The 18750-nt window shown below is 40.8% G+C and overlaps 1 protein-coding gene across 3 annotated transcripts in view; it reads left to right on the top strand.

Moving 5' to 3' along the window:
* PCSK5 (proprotein convertase subtilisin/kexin type 5) overlaps positions 1-18750 on the top strand; it is a 452999-nt gene that overhangs the window by 270200 nt on the left and 164049 nt on the right. For all 3 annotated transcript variants that reach the window (XM_058695668.1, XM_058695669.1, XM_058695667.1), the window contains exons 13-14: positions 2296-2432; positions 16362-16505. In XM_058695668.1, coding sequence (XP_058551651.1) covers positions 2296-2432; positions 16362-16505 — 281 coding nt within the window. The remainder of the gene's footprint in view (positions 1-2295; positions 2433-16361; positions 16506-18750) is intronic.

Raw genomic sequence — 18750 nt, 5'->3', positions numbered from 1 at the left:
GAACATCCAAAGATCTGAGATGTTTTCCGGTAAAGAGATCTGTTCAACTCTAACTCAGCCTTTCTCAAATTTTCCCAAACTTTCTGACCATGGGACACTTTGAGAATGCTGGTAAGTACTTTCCCTTTGTCTTCTTCCAAGCGCTAAGGAACACGTAGAGGTGATTTTCCTGTTTGTTGCGTTTCTCCAGGGAAAAATGCTGAACGTCACCCATTGACCTCATACGTTCCAGTTGTGCCCCTAACCCTGCGGCTTCAGAATCCAGCGAGCGTTTTAGAGGGCTCCTGAAACGTATTGATAGAACACTTTTGTACGTAATGAATCAGAATTCTAGTATATTAAATTGCAGAGAGATTACGCAGGTTATTTTTGGTTTTAGAGGGGCGCATTTTCTTCCAATGGCAAGATATACATAGAATGTCGAATTATAACCACCGGTTTCCTTGGTGAACATGAAATTAAGGCAAGGAGAGTTGATTGCATGTTCTGAATAGCCATCGGCATCCAGTTGGCTGTGAACTTTGCCTCCACTGAAGGACAGATATGTCCCAGTAATTAGACATGGTTACTCCTTTTTTTTTTTTTTTAATTTTTTTTTTTTTAAGTTTATTTATTTTTGAGACAGAGAGAGACAGAGTATGAATGGGGGAGGCTCAGAGAGAGAGGGAGACACAGAATCGGAAGCAGGCTCCGGGCTCTGAGCCATCAGCCCAGAGCCCGACGCGGGGCTCGAACTCACGGACCGCAAGATCGTGACCCGAGCCGAAGTCGGACGCTTAACCGACCGAGCCACCCAGGCGCCCCTAGACATGGTTACTCCTAAGACAATCCTAGAGATATTCTTCCCTCTCTATCTGGCTTTCAAATTCTCTCTCTTGTTTTATTATTTTTTTCCACAAAAATAATAGATGCACGTTATTTTTTAAGTACTCAAAATCTGTCTCTTGGCGCTTCTTAATTTTTTGCCTTCTAGGTTCTATCTCAATAGAAATCTTTTTTTTTTTTTTTTAAGTAGGCGCTACAACTCATGTGGGGCTTGAACTCATGACCCCGAGATCAAGAGTTGCATGCTCTACTCACTGAGCCAGCCAACCCCCCCACCCCATAGAAATCTTTTGGATATTTCTTTGGACGGTCAAAGCTCTGCAATGTGCCTATATAAATGATATGCCTCTTTCTTTATGTGCTAGTTTTATACATGATCTATCCACATCTCTTTATTTTTGATGAGGATTCTGTTTTCTTCTTTCATGTCCCTTCCTATTCTATATCCCTCAGGATTACATCACAGGAAACAAATAAGTCTAGCTCTTGCAAGGAGGCAAAGATTTCACATAGGGAATTAGGAGCTTAGAAAATCGTTGGAAGAGCTAGAAGAACAGAATCTATGTTGTAGAGCCAGGCATGACTCCCTGAACTGGTTAAGATTAGCGGGCAGAGTCTTTTTATTGAGGCATAATTTACATAAAGTACAATTCACTTTTTAATATGTGTAATGTAATGCGTTTTGACACAAAACGGTTCTATCACCCCCAATACTTCTACCGTGCCCCTTCCTCCCTCCCAGCCCCTGGCAGCCACTACTCTGTTTCTGTTTCTGTTGCCCTTTCTAGAACGGCATAAATTGAATCATACAGCACATAGTCTTTTGTGTCTGACTTCTTTCATTTAGCTTAAAGGCTTTTGAAATTAATTCATGCAGTTGCGTGTGTCGGCCATTCAGTAGTTTTTATTACGGGGTAGTATTTGGTTGTATGAACATACCAGAACAGGTTTCCCCATTCACTAGTTGATGGACATCTGAGTTGTTAACAGTTCTCAGTGATCATGAATAAAGCTGCTGTGAACATTCCTATGAGGTTCCTTGTGTGAGCATTATGTCTTCATTGCTCAGGTAAATATCTAGGCAAGGGATTGTGGATGACACGGTAAGAACTACCAAACTGTACCATTTGGCATTCCCATCAGCAGTGTAAGAGAGTTTCAGTTTCTCCACGTCTTCAACATTTGGTTCTATCAGTCTTTCGGGTAGAGCCATAGCCTGGTTTTCCCGATCCCGAAATGTTTACCCCTGCCCGATGTGCTATTACAAGGCCACCCCTGCGCCTGTTTCCCTGTGGTAGAACAGTGACACGTGTTTGGGTCTACTAACGGTCAAGGTCCAGGAGGAAGACAGGCTCCAGTACTGAGCTGGATATGCTGATGGAGACAAAAGGGTTGTTGATCATGGTCTTGATTGGACCTTCACTGGATCCTAAACAACATACAAAACAATGTTTTATGGGTCTCTCTCAGGCTTTTTGATCATTCCATGGAAGGATTTAAAAACTGGGAGTTCATGACCATTCATTGCTGGGGAGAACGAGCCACCGGTGACTGGATCCTTGAAGTTTATGATACTCCCTCCCAGCTGAGGAACTTCAAGACCCCAGGTAGGAACTCCCTTTTCTACAATTTGGTTGACTGTGCAGAACAAAGTGACGGAATGTATTCTGGCCAAGAAGTGATTTACGTTTACGTATCGGCATCGTCCTTTTTCATATGATCCTGTGTTTTGAGTTATCTGCGTGTATTCCAGTTCTCAGCGTTACCATTTGAGAGGTAATAATTGAAGGGTTATTAGAACTGAAGAGTAAATGTTTAGATATAAGTACAGGATAAAACATGGCAGCGGCTGATTGATGTTTCAGAACATAGGACCCACATCTCTAACCACCTTCCCCCGTAAGCATGCCAGCCTTGTCCACCCGCAGTGAATTAAATTGCACCGTCGTAAGTTTCCTTAGTTAGCTTTTTCTCTGGGTTTATTCTCCTATTAATTTTCAGTGTTCACAAGACATCGAGCTTGGCCTGTGCCAGCTAAAGTGGTTACCAGTAAAGAAAATGAATGGCCCTTGGGAGCCTAAGAGCTAAGAAAAAGGAATACTTTCCAGCTAAGTAAAACATGGAACTTAACGATGTTAACAGAGGCATAGGGCCTCTCTCCTCCTCATGCTAATCTAGGAAGCTTTTGTTTGTAACATGAAGTAAGGGAAATTACAAAGGTAGCTTGGGGGGGTGGGGATTGAACAGTTTTTCACAGGGGCCTGTGTGGCCCGTGATGGAGCCCTACATGGCTCAGTAGCAGGTGATCTGTTTGACAGACACCCCAGCCTCCCACCCAGCTGTGGACACATCTTCGACCATCTAATAAACTCGTGTTTCTCAGTACTCTCTCCGTACAGTCCCTCCATAGAAGATCCAGGCCTGAGGGCATTTTAGGACTGACCTCCAATTCTAGCCCTCCCCTGATGGCAGAATAAATTAACCAGATGTTCTGTAATTAACTGTAAGGGTGTGTGCTATTTAGACACTGTGGGCTGCATAGGGCAGAGAAGACACACAGCAGGACGCAGGAATGAAGCAGGGAAATTTACTCATTCTGAGAGATCGGATTTGGCCGCGCATTTGGTGATCTCTTTCCCCTAATTCTGTGATGTGGTCTCTCTGCGTTGCCACAGCGGACCCACATCCAGGGAAGCTAAAACAAGAAGGGTGGCAGGGTCGTAGTGAATCAGGATAAAAGATTTGTTAAACAGTGTCCAGATTCAGCTCGTCTCCAGCATGCACCGGGAATATAATGGTGGCCAAAACTTTATCGAGAAATCAAATGTCTGTCCACAAGGCAGGATAGAACACGTGAAAATAACTAGACCCTAGTTTCTAGACACTTTCATTGGCTCATAATCTACTTAGTTCCCAGGAACTTCCTCCCCGCCCCCCCCCCCCCATCTCCTGTTCCAGGCCATGGTCATTGCTCATTTAATAGAGATACCCTGGGTCGTGGCACCCAGGGGCAATGGCAGCATGGTGACGTGGGTGCAGTGCCCGACCCCAGTTGATTTATCAGCAGGTGCCACGTCAGGGCTCTTACATCTCAAGAGGTCCCAGGGAAATAATCACTGTCCAAATGTGGTAGTTGTGAACAAAACTGGGGGTGGGGTGCAGCCGAAGGGACAGACATAAGGGGTACACATTATCTGCTTAGAATATAAGACAGCGATAAAACTACCTAAAACGGACTCTGCTCTTTACTATCACCGTGCGCCAGCATTTCTAAAGAATGTCAGTGATGAAATGCTACCCCCCCCCACAGGAGCAGACTACCCCTGGGGGCTCACTAATGGTCGACTAGGTATTTATGTGCAAGGGTCAGGGGCCGTGAATATAAATCTCTGCTCTCCAGGAGTTCACTGCCTCTCCAGATTTTATTATGATCGTCTGTGTTTAAAGCTCTCAGCAGTAACCCAGATAATCTAGAGTTGTCTCTTCCACAGCGTGGCTTCCCCTTATGCCATTTAAATGTTCGCATGTAATCCTCGTCACGTCTAGTCATTTTACAGATGTTCTTTTATGCCGGAAGAGAGATGTCCTAATGTTCCTACTGGCCTGGGGTGTGGAGGCCTGCGTAGGTACCCACAGTTGTTGGATATCATTCCTTCCACCAACCTTTGAGTTTAGGATTAATTACAAAGTTGAAAAGGGACTTCTGCTTTTCTGTGTGTGTCCGTGTGTCAATGGTTTCATCAGTGGTTTCAACGGTTTCATCATTGTTTCAATGGCGTATAGTCCTATGGAAGGTTTCTCTCTCTAATTAATGAGGTATTTCTGCAGTAAGCTAATAGAACTTCAGTTGGAGATGTAGAATTGTCTAGCCTAGTTAGGGTAGAATCGTTCCGAAATGTAGAGGTTCCTGATTCCAAACTGAGTTTACATTTCTTTATTGTTTCTTCCCATTTGTGTATTATTAAAATACATATTAAGGGTTTTTAATTGATACAGTTGACACACAATGTTATATTAGTTTCAGGTGCACAACGTGGTGATTCTACAAGTCCGTATGCTGTGTTGTGCTCACCCCAGGTGTGACCGGCGTCTTGTCACCACGCAACGCTATTAGCTTGCTGTTGACTAGATTCCCTGTGCCTTTTATCCCTATGACTTATTCATCCCATAACCACAAGCCTGTACCTCCCACCTCCCTTCACTGATTTTTCTTGTCCTTCCCTCCCTTTCCCCTTTGGCAACAAGTTTGTTCTCTGTATCAGTGAAATCATATGGTGTTTGCCTTTCTCTGTTTTACTTATCTCACTAAGCATAATCCCTTCTAGGTCCATCCATGCTGTCACAGAGGACAAGATCTCATTCATCTTTATGGCTGGGTGATACTCCATGTGTGTGTGTATGTTTCACACACACACACACACACACACACCCCGTATCTTTTTTATCCATTCATCTCTCAGTGGACACATGGGTTCCTTCTACATCTTGGCTATTGTAAATAATGCCTTGATCAACATACATCTTTTTGAATTAGCGTTTTTGTTTTTGTTTTGTTTTGGGGTAGATACCCGGTAGTGCAATTTCTGGATCGTACGGTAGTTCTATTTTTAGCTTTTAACTTTTTGAGGAACCTCTGCACTGTTTTCCACAGTGACTGCACCAGTTTGCATTCCCACCGACAGCGTAAGAGGGTTCCCCTTTTTCCACATCTTTGCCAACACCTGTTGTTTTCTGTGTTGTTAGTTTTAGCCGTTCTGGCAGGTGTGAGGTGATATTTCATTGCGCCTTTGATTTGCATTTCCCTGATGATGAGTGGTGCTGAGCATCTTTTCATATGTCCGTTGGCCATCTCTACATCTTTGGGAAAACATCTATCCATGTTCTGTGCCCATTTTTTCATCAGATTGTTTTTTTTTTTTCCTGTCGAGTTGTATAAGTTCTTGATACATTTTGGATATTAACCCCTTATCCAATATATCACTTGCAAATACCTTCTCCCATTCACTAGGCTGCCTTTTTGTTTTATTGATGGCTTCCTTTACTGTGCAGATGCTTTTTATTTTGGTGTAGCCCCAGTGTATTTTTGCTGTTGTTTCTTTTCCCTAAAGAGCGGTATTTAAGAAATTACTGCCTCTGTTTTCTTTTAGGAGTCTTAGGGTTTTAGGTCTCACATTTAGGTCTTTAATCCATTCTGAGTTGATTTTAATCCATTCTGAGTTGAGTTCCTCTTTTTGTGTGGTAGAAGAAAGTGGTCCAGGTTCATTCCTTTGCATGTAGCTGTCCAGTTTTCCCAGCACCATTTATTGAAGAGACTGTCTTTTCCCTATTGTATAGTCTTGTCTCCTTTGTTGCAGATGAACTGACCATATAAGTGTGGGTGTATTTCCGGGTTCTCTCTTCTGTTCCATTGATCTATGAGTACATTTTTGTGCCATACTACTTTACCATGGCTTGGTAGTGTATTTTGAAGTCTGGGATTGTGATACCTCTAGCTTTGGTCTTCATTCTCAAGATTGCTTTGGCGATTCAGGGTCTTCTGTAGTTTCATACAAATTTTAGTATTATTTGTTCCAGTTGTGTGCCAAATGCTCTTGATATTTTCATAGGGACTGTAATGACTCTGTAGATTGCTTTCGTAGTATGGACATTTTAATAATGTTAATTCTTCTAATCCATTTGTTCGGTCCTCTTCAATTTCTTTCATCAGTGTTTTATAGTTTTTAGACCCCAAGTCTTTCACCTCCTTGGTTAAGTTTATTCCTAGGTATTTTATTCTTTTTGGTGTAATTGTAAATGGGACTGTTTTCTTAATTTCCCTTTCTGCTATTTCATCATTAGTGTGTAGAAATGCAACCGATTTTTGAATATTAATTTGTAGCCTGCAACATTAATGAATTCATTTATTCTAACAGTTTTTTGGTGGAGTCTTTCAGGTTTTCTTTATATAATATTATTTTATCTCTAGTGACAGTTTTACTTCTTCCTTAACAACTTGGATGCCTTTTATTTCTTTTTGTTGTCTGATTGCTGTGGCTAGGACTTTCGGTACTACGTTGAGAAAAGTAGTCAGAGTGGACATCCCTGTCTTGTTCCTGATCTTAGGATAAAGCTCTCAGTTTTTCCCTATTGAGTGTGACGTTAGGTGTGGGTTGCTGATTTATGGCCTTTATTATGTTGACGTATGTTCCCTCTAAACCTACTTTGTTAAGGGTTTTCATGAATGGATGTTGAATTTTGTCAAATACTTTTTCTGCATCTGCTGAGACAATAATCATATGATTCTTATCCTTCACTTTATTAATTATCCTTCACTAATTAATTTACTAATACTGAACCTCCATTGTATCCCTGGAATAAATCCTACCTGATCATGGTTGGTGTCCTTTTAATGCATCATTGAATTTAGTTTGCTAATATTTTGTTGAGGATTTTTGCCTCTGTGTTCATCAGGGATTCTGGCCTGTAATTTTCTGTTTGTGTAGTGCCTTTGTCTGGTTTTGGTATCAGGATAATGCTGGTCCCGTAGAATGTATTTAGAAGCTCTCCTTCCTCTACTTTATGCAGTAGTTTGAGGAGAATGGGTATTAACTCTTGATTAAACGTTTGGTGGAATTCACCTGTGAATCCATCTGGTCCTGGACTTTTGTTGTTGGGAGGTTTTCTTGTTTTGTTTTTGTTTTTTTCTTTATTGCTGATTCAGTTTCGTTACTAGTAATTGGTCTGTTCAGATTTCCTATTTCTTCCTGACTCAGTTTTGAAAGATGGTATGCTTCTAGGAATTTATCCATTTCTTCTAGTTTTCCAATCTGTTGGCATGTAGTTTTTCATAATGGTCTCCTATAACCCTTTGTACTTCCACGATGTCAGTTGTTACTTCTTTTTCATTTTAGATGTTATTTATTTGGATCCTCTCTCCTTTTTTCTCAATGAGTCTGGCTCAAGGTTTATTAATTTTGTTTATCATTTCAAAGAACCAGCTCTTGGTTTCATTGATCTTTTATCATTTATTGAGTCTCCATTTCATTTGTTTACATCCTGATCTTTATTATTTCCTTCCTTCTACTAACTTGGGCTTTGTTCTTTTCATATTTCTTTTTGGTGTAAGTTTAGATTGTATATTTGAATTTTTTTCCTTCTTCTTGAGGTAGGCCTGTATTGCTATCAACTCCCCTCTTAGAACTGCTTTCTTCGTTTCCCAAAGATTTGGGACCATTGTGTTTTCATTTTCATTTGTCTCTATGTATTTTTTTATTGCCTCTCTGATTTCTCTGTTAACCCATTAGTTGATTAGTAGCATGTTGTTTAGCCTCCATGGGTTTGTGGTTTTTTCCACCTTTTTTTATCGTAATTGATTTCTAGTCACATACTGTTGTGATTTGAAAGATGCTTGATATTATTTCAGTTTTCCTAAATTTATTGAGATATGTTTAGTGACCTGTGATCTGTCCTACAGAATGTTCCATGTACACTTGAAAAGGATGTAAATTCTGTTGGTTTTGGCTAGACTCTTAGGTATATCTGTTAGGTCCATCTAGTCTAATGTGTCATTCAAGGCCTCTGTTTCCTTATCAATTTTCTGTTTAGATGTTCTATCCATCAGTATAAGTCTGGTGTTGAAGTCCCCTACCATTATTGTATTACTGCCAATTTCTCCCTTTATGTCATTTGGCTTTATGAATTTAAGTGCTCCAAAGTTGTACATAGATATTTACAATTGTTACATCCTCTTGTTGGATTGATCCCTTCCTAATTATGTAATGTCTTTCTTTGTTTCTGGTTACAGTCTTTGTTTTAAAGTCTATTTTGTCGGATACAAACATTTCTACCCTGGCTGTTTTTGTTTTTGTTTTGTTTCCTGCTCCCAATCACATAGAATATCTTTTTGTATCCCTTCACTTTCAGTCTGTATGTGCCTTTAGGTCTGAAGTGAGTCTCTTGTGAGCAGCGTATAGGTGGGTTTTGGTTTTTATCCATTCCACAACCCTGTCTTTTGAGTGGAGTATATAGACCACTTACATTCAAAGTAATTATTAATGGGTATGTTTTCATTGCCATTTTGTTTTCTTGTTGTTTTTGTAGTTCTTTTTCATTTCTTCTTTTTGCTCTCTATTCTTTTGATTGATGACTCCATAGTGTTATGCTTGGCTTTCTCTTTATTTTTTTCTCTTTAAGTTTTTGGTTGGTGTTTACCATGGGGTTCATGTATAACATTTGAAGGATATAGTGGTCTGTATTAAGTTAATGGTAACTTAAGTTTGAACACATTCTAAAAGAACTTAATTTTTACTACGCCCTCCACATTTAGGTATATGTTGTCATATGTTATGTCTCTTTATTTTGTGAGTCTCCTTAATTAATTTTTTACATATAATTCATTTTACTACCAGCTCCATAAGTGACTGTTTACTGTATGTTTTCTTTTACTCATGAATTTTTTTTCCTTTCATAATTTTCTTCTAATTATGGCCTTTTCTTTTCACCTAATGAAGTCCCTTTTAACATTTCTTATAAAGCTAGTTTAGTGATGCTGTACTTCTGTAACTTTTGCTTGACTGGGAAACTCTTTATCTCGCCTTCCATTCTGAATGATAATCTTGCTAGGTAGAGTATTTTTGGTTGTAGTTTTCTCTCTCTCTCTTTTTTTTTTTTTTTTTAAAGCACGTCAGATATATCATACCACTCCTTCTGGCCTGCAAAGTTTCTGCTGAAAAATCAGCCTCGTGGGGTTTACCTTGTATGTAACTAATTGTTTCTCCCTTGCTGCTTTTATCTTTATCTTTAATCTTTACCGTGTTAATTATTATGTCTTGGTGTGGACCTCATTGAGTTCATCTTGTTTTGAACTCTCTCTGCTGCCGGAAACTGAATGTCTATTTCCTTCCAAGGTTAGTTAAGTGTCTAGCTTTGATTTCTTTGAATGAGTTTTCTGTCCCTTTCTGTCTCTCTTTTCCCTCTGGGAATAATGTCAGTGGCTGTTCACTTTACGTTGTCCTAGAGATCCCTTAGCCTATCCTCATTCCTAATTTTTTTTTTTTTTCTGTTCAGCTCAGGTGCTTTACCCTGTCTTCCAGATCACTGATCCATTCTTCTGTATCTTCTAACCCACTGTTGATTCCCTACAGTGTATTTTTAATTTCAGTTAATGTGTTCTTCAACCCTGATTGGGTTTTCTATATATTTTCTGTCTCTTTCTTTGAAGTTCTGAGTTCTTCCATTCTTCTCTCCAGTCCAGTGAGCATCTCTTCATGACCACTATTTGGAACTGTTCATCAGGCATATTGCTTATTTATATTTCATTTAGTTCTTTTTCTGAGGTTTGTCTTATTCTTTCTTTCTTTCCAGTTGTCTCCTCATTTTGCTTGATTGTCTTTGTCCGTTTCTGTGAATTAGGCGGAACAGCTACTTCTCCTAAACTAGAAGGAATGCTCTTGCGTCTGGTCCTCCCCTGTGTAGACTATATGTGCCTGGTCGCTTTAGTGGGCTGACTGGGGGTCGCGGGTCACTCCGTGCTGGGGCCACCCTGGTGAGATGGCCTGAACTAAAGTAGGCACGTGCTGGGGTGGTCCTGAGGCCATCCGTGCTGAGGGCATCACAGTCTGACAGCTGACGCTGACATGGGCGCAAGCCAGGGCATCACAGCACTCTCTGTGCAGAGGGTACCCTGGAAGGATAGCTCAAGTTGAAATGGGTGTGGGCTGGGGCAGCCTGGTTCTCTCTGCGCGGAAGGTGCACTGACAAGGCAGCTGAAACTGAAGGAGATGGAAGCCAGGGGTCATGGCGCTCTCTGAGCAGGGAGCACTTGTTATAGGACACCTGAAAATGAAGTGACTACAAGCCAGGAGATCCCAGGGCCCCTTGCATCAGGGGTGTCCTGGAAAGCGTCTTTCTTGTCATTCTCTACAGTGTGTCTTTTCTTGTGCGGCAGCTATTCGGTGAGCACTTGATTCTGTTTCAGGAAGAATTGCTCTATAAGCAGGTGGAGACTTGGTGTGGCTGTGGACGAGGTGAGTTCAGGTTCTTCCTACGTCACCATCGTGGACCAGAAGTCCACAGTAAGGATCTTTTGAAGGCTTTCTCGATTGCGGTCTTTGATCTTGTGACACATTAGACCTATCTTGCGTTCTCTTTCTTGAGCAGATGGCATTTGTGTACCAACGTGTAGAACTGATTTTTCTCCTTCTGCATTTACGCAGCTATTTCTTATCAGAATGTTGTACCATCAACTGCAAAATCTCCTAAATAACTTAACACTTGGAAAACGTCATAGGAGAGGAAGAAATGATGGCCCAAATACGGCAGCATTGGATGTGAATTGTGGCAGATTCTAAGGAAATACGATTACGTAATAAGTGAAACAGAAAGAGATAAATTGCCCAACAAGTATGTCCCCCGCGGGCTTAGGAGATACTTCAGAAATGACACAAATGGAAGTAATCAGTTATGAGTCAGCATTCTTCCATGTACTTTACAAGGAGAAATTTTAGCTCCAAACTGATCTTAAGTTAATGAGCCGGGCCATAGGGTAACTGAGGGGTTGGATTTCTTATAGTGTCCTTGCATTATATGCTCCATTGGTACACCTGAGAGATGCCATAAGAAAAATGAGTTCTGTTTTGCGTCGCTGTGTAAAGACAATCGGGTCATGGATTTCAGGGGGTCGGTCATTCATTTCTTGCCACTACTTCATGTGTACTATTTGGAATTCTGAGACTGAACAGCACCCTAATTATGAAGAGCATACTCATTAACAAGTGAGTCCAAAGAAAAGCTGGCAGAGGGCAAGCCACAAAGAAATCAACATGCTGGCCCAGTGTAGTTGTCAGAAAGCAATGAATGTGGCACAGAATGTGTTTCTTTTTGAACTTCAAGTTTCTGAACTCCTGGAAGTAAACAGAAGGGCAGTATTACATAAGGGCTTAGGGACACAGCATTTGGATTCTGAATGGATGTTTTTTGGGTTTTTTTTTTGAGATGTAATTGATATGTAATACTCTATTAGTTTCAGGCATACAACCTAATGATTTGATGTCCGTACCTATCGCAAAATGATCACCACTGGGAATCTAACTTCCATCAGCTCACATAGTTTAAACATTTTTGTCATATCGTGAGAAATTTTAAGATCTACTTTTTCAGCAGCTTTCAAATCTACAGTATACGATCATTAACTCCAGTCACCATGTTTGACATTACACTCCCAGAACTTATTTGTTTTATAACCCGAAGTTTGCACTCTCTGACCCCTTTTATCCATCTCACCCACCTCTGAACACCCCAACCTCTGGCAACCGCCAATTTATTCTCTGTTGTTTACGAGATCAGGTTTTTTTAGTTTGGTTGTTTGTTTGCTTTTGAGATTCAACATACAAGTGAGATCATCTACCATTTTTAAAATTTTTTTAATGTTTATTTTATTATTTTTGAGAGAGAGAAAGAGAGCGAGTGAGCGGGTGAGGGGCAGAGAGCAAGAGGGAGACACAGGATCTGAAACAAGGCTCGAAGCTCTGAGCTGTCAGCACAGAGACCGATGCAGGGCTCGAACTCACAAACCACGAGATCATGACCTGAGTCAAAGCTGGACACCCAACTGACTGAGCCACCCAGGCGCCCCCTGTTCAAATCTTTAATCCATTTTTTAAAATGTTTATTTATTTTTGAGAGAGAGAGAGAGAGCAAGCGCACACGTGCAAGGGAGGGAGGGGCAGAGAGAGAAGGAGACAGGATCTGAAGCAGGGCTCGAATTCACATGACCTGAGCTGAAGTCAGACACTTAACCTACTGAGTCACCCAGGTGCCCCTAAATCTTTCATCCATTTTGAGTTAGTTTTTACGTATTATGTAAGACAGTGGTTCAGTGTCATTATTTTGCACATGGCTGTCCAGTTTTCCTAGCACCGTGTATTGAAATCCTCTGTCCATTGTGTATTCTTGGCTGCTTGTTGTAAATGAATTGGCCATATATGCATGAGTTTATTTCTGGTTTCTCTGTTCTCCTCTATTGATGTATGTGGCTGTTTCATGACAATACTATAGTGTGTTGATTCCCATAGCTTTGTAATATATTTTGAAATCCGAAAGCATGGTGCCTCCACCTTCGTTTTTCTTTCTCAACGTTTTTTATTTGTATTTATTTTTTTTTTATTTTTGGGACAGAGAGAGACAGAGCATGAACGGGGGAGGGGCAGAGAAAGAGGGAGACACAGAATCGGAAACAGGCTCCAGGCTCCGAGCCATCAGCCCAGAGCCTGACGCGGGGCTCGAACTCACGGACCGCGAGATCGTGACCTGGCTGAAGTCGGACGCTTAACCGACTGCGCCACCCAGGCGCCCCCGTTTTTCTTTCTCAAGAGTGATTTGACCTTTCATGGTTCCATAAAAATTGTAAGATTGTTTTATTTCTATAAAAATGCTAACGGAATGTTGATATGGATAACATTGAATTTATAGGTTGCTTTGGGTAGTATGGACATTTTAACAATATTATTCTTCTCATCCGAGCCCAGATTATCTTTCTGTTTATTTTTGTCTTCGCTTTTTTCAACATTGTGCTATAGTTTTCAGTGTATAGGTCTTTTACCCCCTTGGTTAAGTTTCTGAGCATTTTATTCTTTTTGATGCAATCGTACATAGGGTTTTCTTAGTTTCTTTTTTTGATAGTTCAACTATTAGTGTAAAGACAGGCAAAAGATTTTTGTTTATTGATTTTGAATCCTACAACTTGAGTGAATTTGTTGATTACTTCTAATGGTTTTTTGGTGGCGCCTCTATGGTTTGTCATATACAGTATGATGTCACGTGCAAACAGTGGCATGCTTCTTCCTTTCCGATTTGAATTCCCTTTCTTTCTCTTGTCTAATTGTTCTGGCCAGGACTTCCAATACTATGTTGACTAAAAGTGGTAAGTGTCTCACTCCTGATCTTTATTATGCTTTTTATTTCCCCTACACACACTTTGTTGAGCGTTTTTTGTATCATAAATAGATGTCGAATTATGCTAATGCTTTTTCTGTACTTATGGAGATGATCGTATGATTTTTTGTCGCTAAATTTGTTTTTTTTGTTTTGTTTTGTTTTGTTTTAACGTTTATTTATTTTTGAGAGAGAGAGAGACAGAGCATGAACGGGGGAGGGTCAGAGAGAGGGAGACACAGAATCTGAAACAGGCTCCAGGCTCTGAGCTGTCAGCACAGAGCCCGACACGGGGCTCAAACTCACAGACCACGAGATCGTGACCCGAGCCGAAGTCGGCCGCCGAACCGACTGAGCCACCCAGGCGCCCCGCTAAATTTGTTAATGTTGTGAATCACACTGATTGGTTTGTGAGTGTTGAAACATTCTTGCATCCCTGGAATAAATTTCACTTGTTCATGCTGTATGATCCTTTGACTGTAATATTGAATTCAGTTTGCTAATATTTTGTTGAGGACTTTTTCATCTGTGTTCATCAGGGATTTACCTGTGGCATCCTTGTTTGGTTTTGGGATCAGGGTAATGCTAGCTTCATGTAATGAGTTTGGAAATGTTCCTTTTCTTTTGGAGTTTAAGAAAGACTCGGATTCTTTAAATATTTGGTAGAATTGACCAGCGAAGATGTAGTTGTGGCCATTTCTTTGCTGGGAGGCTTTTTATTTCTGATTCAAGCTCGTTACTAGTAATTGGTCTGTTTAGATTTTCTATTTCTTCATGATTCACTCTCGGGTTGTATACGTCTAGAAATGTATCCATTTCTTCTAGGTTGTTCACTTTGTTGGTGTGTAATTGTGGATAACAGTCTTTTATGATCCTTCATATTTTTGCAGTTTTTATTTTTCTTTTAGTTATAACCTCTCCTGGTTCATGTCTGCTTTTGATTCTCTTCTTCTTGGTAAGGTAAACAAATAAGCTTCTTTAAGAGGAAGTCAGTGCTTTTCAATTTGCTGCTTCTGCACTGAGACTTGGAGTGGGTGGGTCCACATACGCAAGCTCTTTGTGAACTAGTCAGTTGACTATCGCCTTGTGGGTCTCAAGCCCTGTATACACTATATGTTTTGGGGGCTCTTCTCAGGGGAAGGTCTTAAAAATTGGGGTACCCGATAGGAGATTCAAACCTTTTGCTTCTTGGCGAGAAACCTGGGGGTTTGAGTCCCAATTGTGGGTCACAGTGCCAGGGGAGGGGCTTATTCCAAGATTGTGTCTCAACCACTCTTACCTGCTTTCACGTGACTTTTTTGTTTGCCTACCGTGTAGTAGCCACTCAGCTAGTTTTAGTTTTTGTTTTCTTTTTCAGAGGAAATTGTTCCCTATGTAGCTGTAGATTCAGTGAGTCCATAGGAAGAGGTGGGTCCAGGACCTTCCTACATTGTCTTCTTATCCTGGAACGCCCCAGATGGGTTTTAATAGCAGTCCATACGCTTGCTGCCTCTGGGAAAATTATCCTTCTCTATGCCTGTTGCCTCATCTGTATTTTGGGAATTTAAGTATCTACCTCCCAAATGTTGCAATCCCCGAATGAATTAAAACTTAATAGATGATTGGCAGATCCCTGAAGTTTACCACTCTCAGGGCTGTGGTGGGACCCTTGCGCGAACCATAACCGGATTCTCTGTATTAGGCTAAGTTGGGGAGGGACCTTCAGGAAGGTCCTGCTTCCTACCTGCATACTTGCACGTTTTTAATTGTTTTGTCTTAATCATTTCTGCTTGTGGTTGATGCTTTTTCTGTTTTTAGGCGACTCTTAAGCTTAATGACCTGTAAGCAGTTCTTTTTTTCTTAGCATTCTAAAACTTGACGATTTAGTATTTTTTTAGTAAAAAAGTAAGAAATCAACAGTAAGGACTAAACCAAAACAAAATGTTCTTTGAGAGCCTTTGATGCAAAGGAGGTAAAACACTTGCCTTAGGTCTCCAGGCACCCTTGACCGTGAAATGCTTTACTACCCAACTGTCTACTAGAACATTCTGTGGTGGCGGAAGTTCTCTATTTGTGGTCACCCTTGTAGTGACCACTAGCCACATGTGCCTCTTGGGCACTGGAAATGCAGTATGACTGAGGAACTGAACTTTTCAATGCTAGCTAATTTAAATAGCCAATGGGTCTACGGGCTGTCACTGAACAGCTCAGGGTCTATAGCATAATAGGAATAGTGATGTATTCTTAAGATTAGAGGACTAATTCAGTCAGGTGGAACAAAGCCGTGGTTTTGCCTTCTTATTGATAAACAAGCCAGATAAAACAATTTTGTTTTAATTTCAAATAAGACATCCATACTTAGAAAAAGGCCTCTCTAAAATGTGTTCATTTCTCAGTCTTCTTATAAATGCTGATTAAATTAAGACGTATTCCAGAGTTGCTGCTCAGTAAAATGTGCTATGTGAATTGGCTAAATCTGCAACTGACGGAAAATGTGTATTTCTAGCTGTACGCTCGATGCGATGTTCATATGAATATGTTTTTCACAGCTCTTCTACTGTTGCTTTCTCTTAGAGGAGAAGGAATGGAATTATAAAGCTAAAGCGTGAATGTGTGATCATGCTCTGGTTTCATTATTGTTTCTCAAGGGAAGTTGAAAGAATGGTCTTTGGTCCTCTATGGCACCTCCGTGCAGCCCTACTCCCCAACGAACGAGTTTCCTAAGGTAGAACGTGTCCGTTATACCCGAGTCGAAGACCCCACCGAGGACTATGGTACGGAGGATTATGCAGGTGAGTTGGCTTCCAACAGAGACATGGGCTAAGGGAAGAAATCTCATGCATCATCCCACCAGGCAGAAATAAGCTTCAACCCATATTCTGGTATTTTCTTCCATCTTCTTTCCTATCCCCCAAATACGTGTGTATATTCAGATAGCTGGGTTTTTTTTTTTTTTTTCCTTCAAAGCTAAAAGCACACTGTCTATAGTTTTCATATCTGTTTTCTTCCTCTTGTGGTTATTAAGAGCATATTTCCCTGTTGTCACATATCCTCACAAGAAATATTTAAAAGACAGCATAATAGCCCAGCCTCTGATTGCGCTATATTTAATACGTAATCTGGGAGGTGCCGTTTGCTTAGAGTTTTGCACTGTTTGAAATAAGGCTTGGTTTTATCAGTCTTTGTTTAGAATACAGTTCCGAGCATTACTGCATCAAAGGGAATAATCAGTTTGAGGGCTTGGACACATTTTGTCACATTCCTTTCCAGACAAGATGTACCAGTCTGCGCCGTGACCAGCTGTGCGTTTATGACACTCATTCCTGCCAACAGTGAGCGGAAAGAAAAAAGTAAAGGAACAGGACATTTTTAAATTTTTATACCTTTGATTGTTAGTAAATCTAAACATTTTTTCCTCTGTAGTTCTAGGAATTAAATACAACTGTATTTTGCCCATTTTTCTATTCAAAGGGGCAGCAATTTTCTTATCCATTTATAAGAACTCTATGTATGTTATTGTCCCTCACATAGTCTCATACAGTCGTTACCCCTTATCAGTGGTTTCATCAATGGTCAGGAAGCAGACGATCCCTTCATCCGATCTATCATCGGGTCTATAGGAGCTTAACGCTACATTACCATGCCCACATCACCTCACTTCGTCTCATCCTGTAGGTGCTTTACCATCCCCCTTTGTCACAAGAAGGAGGGTAAGTACCACACAAGATATTTTGAGACACTACATTCACATACTTGTATCACAGTATATTGATAGAATTGTTCTGTATCGTTAGTTTCTTACTGTGCCGTATGTATAAATGAAATGTCATCACAGATATGTATGTGTAGGAGAAAAACAGTATAGGGAGGGTTTGGTACTCTCCATGGTTTCCGGCATCCACTGGGGTCTTAGAATGGTATTCTCCACAGATAAACTGGGGGAGGAACCACTCTATTTGCTGAAAACATCTTCCCAGTTATTGCTTGCTTCCAAAATGTTGCTCTTGTGTTGTATTGTGTTGTTTCGACAGAAGAAGAAAATTGGAGGGTAGGGTTTATAGCTTCAGACCTCACTTGTGCTTTTTCTAAAAAGAAGCTTTAGTCTTTAAAATCAGCAAAATATTGGAGCGCCTGGGTGGCTCAGTCGGTTGAGCGTCTGACTTCAGCTCAGGTCATGATCGTGCGTTCTGTGAGTTCAAGCCCCACGTCGGGCTCTGTGCTGACAGCTCAGAGCCTGGAGCCCCCTTCAGATTCTGTGACTCCTTCTCTCTCTGCCCCCACCCCTCCACTCTCTGTCTCTCTCTCAAAAATAAACATTTCAGGGGCGCCTGGGTGGCTCAGTCGGTTAAGCGGCCGACTTCGGCTCAGGTCATGATCTCACGGCCCGTGAGTCCGAGCCCCGCGTCGGGCTCTGTGCTGCCAGCTCAGAGCCTGGAGCCTGTTTCGGAATCTGTGTCTCCCTCTCTCTGACCCTCCCCCGCTCATGCTCTGTCTCTCTCGGTCTCAAAAATAAATAAATGTTAAAAAAAAAATTTTAAACATTTCATTAAAAATTTTTTAATGAGATCCACAAAATATTCACACGCATTTTTTTTCTAAACTCTTATTTTAACGCTTGGCCATGCATTCATCTGAAATTCATTCTGGCTTATGATATATAGTATGAAATAAAAGTGTCTTTATTTGCCATATAGACAAACATTAGTGACTGGGATATCATCCCTTCTTTTACTCGTTTAGGATCCCTTCCTTCATAACTATAGAAGAAATTCTTACACTGGGGTCTCTTTTTCTGATTTTTCAGTCTAGTAATTCTTAATCCAGTTGTATCCACACTAGGATTTATTCTCTGTCGAACATCTCCTTGTTTTCATGGCAATTCTTAAATCCACCTATAAAGAGCCCATTGGAATTTAATTGGAATTTATATGCGATCTCATGATAATTGGTTGGTTTTGGGGGGGGGGGGGCTGGGGGGAGGAGAAATGTTTTTACAATATACAGTCTTTCCATCCAAACCACACCCCATGTCCCAGT

The sequence above is a fragment of the Neofelis nebulosa genome, chromosome 12, assembly GCF_028018385.1.
Source record: "Neofelis nebulosa isolate mNeoNeb1 chromosome 12, mNeoNeb1.pri, whole genome shotgun sequence".
Classification (NCBI taxonomy): Eukaryota; Metazoa; Chordata; class Mammalia; order Carnivora; family Felidae; genus Neofelis; species Neofelis nebulosa.
Note: the sequence above shows the minus strand (reverse complement) of the source record. Positions and strands in the feature narration are given on the sequence as shown.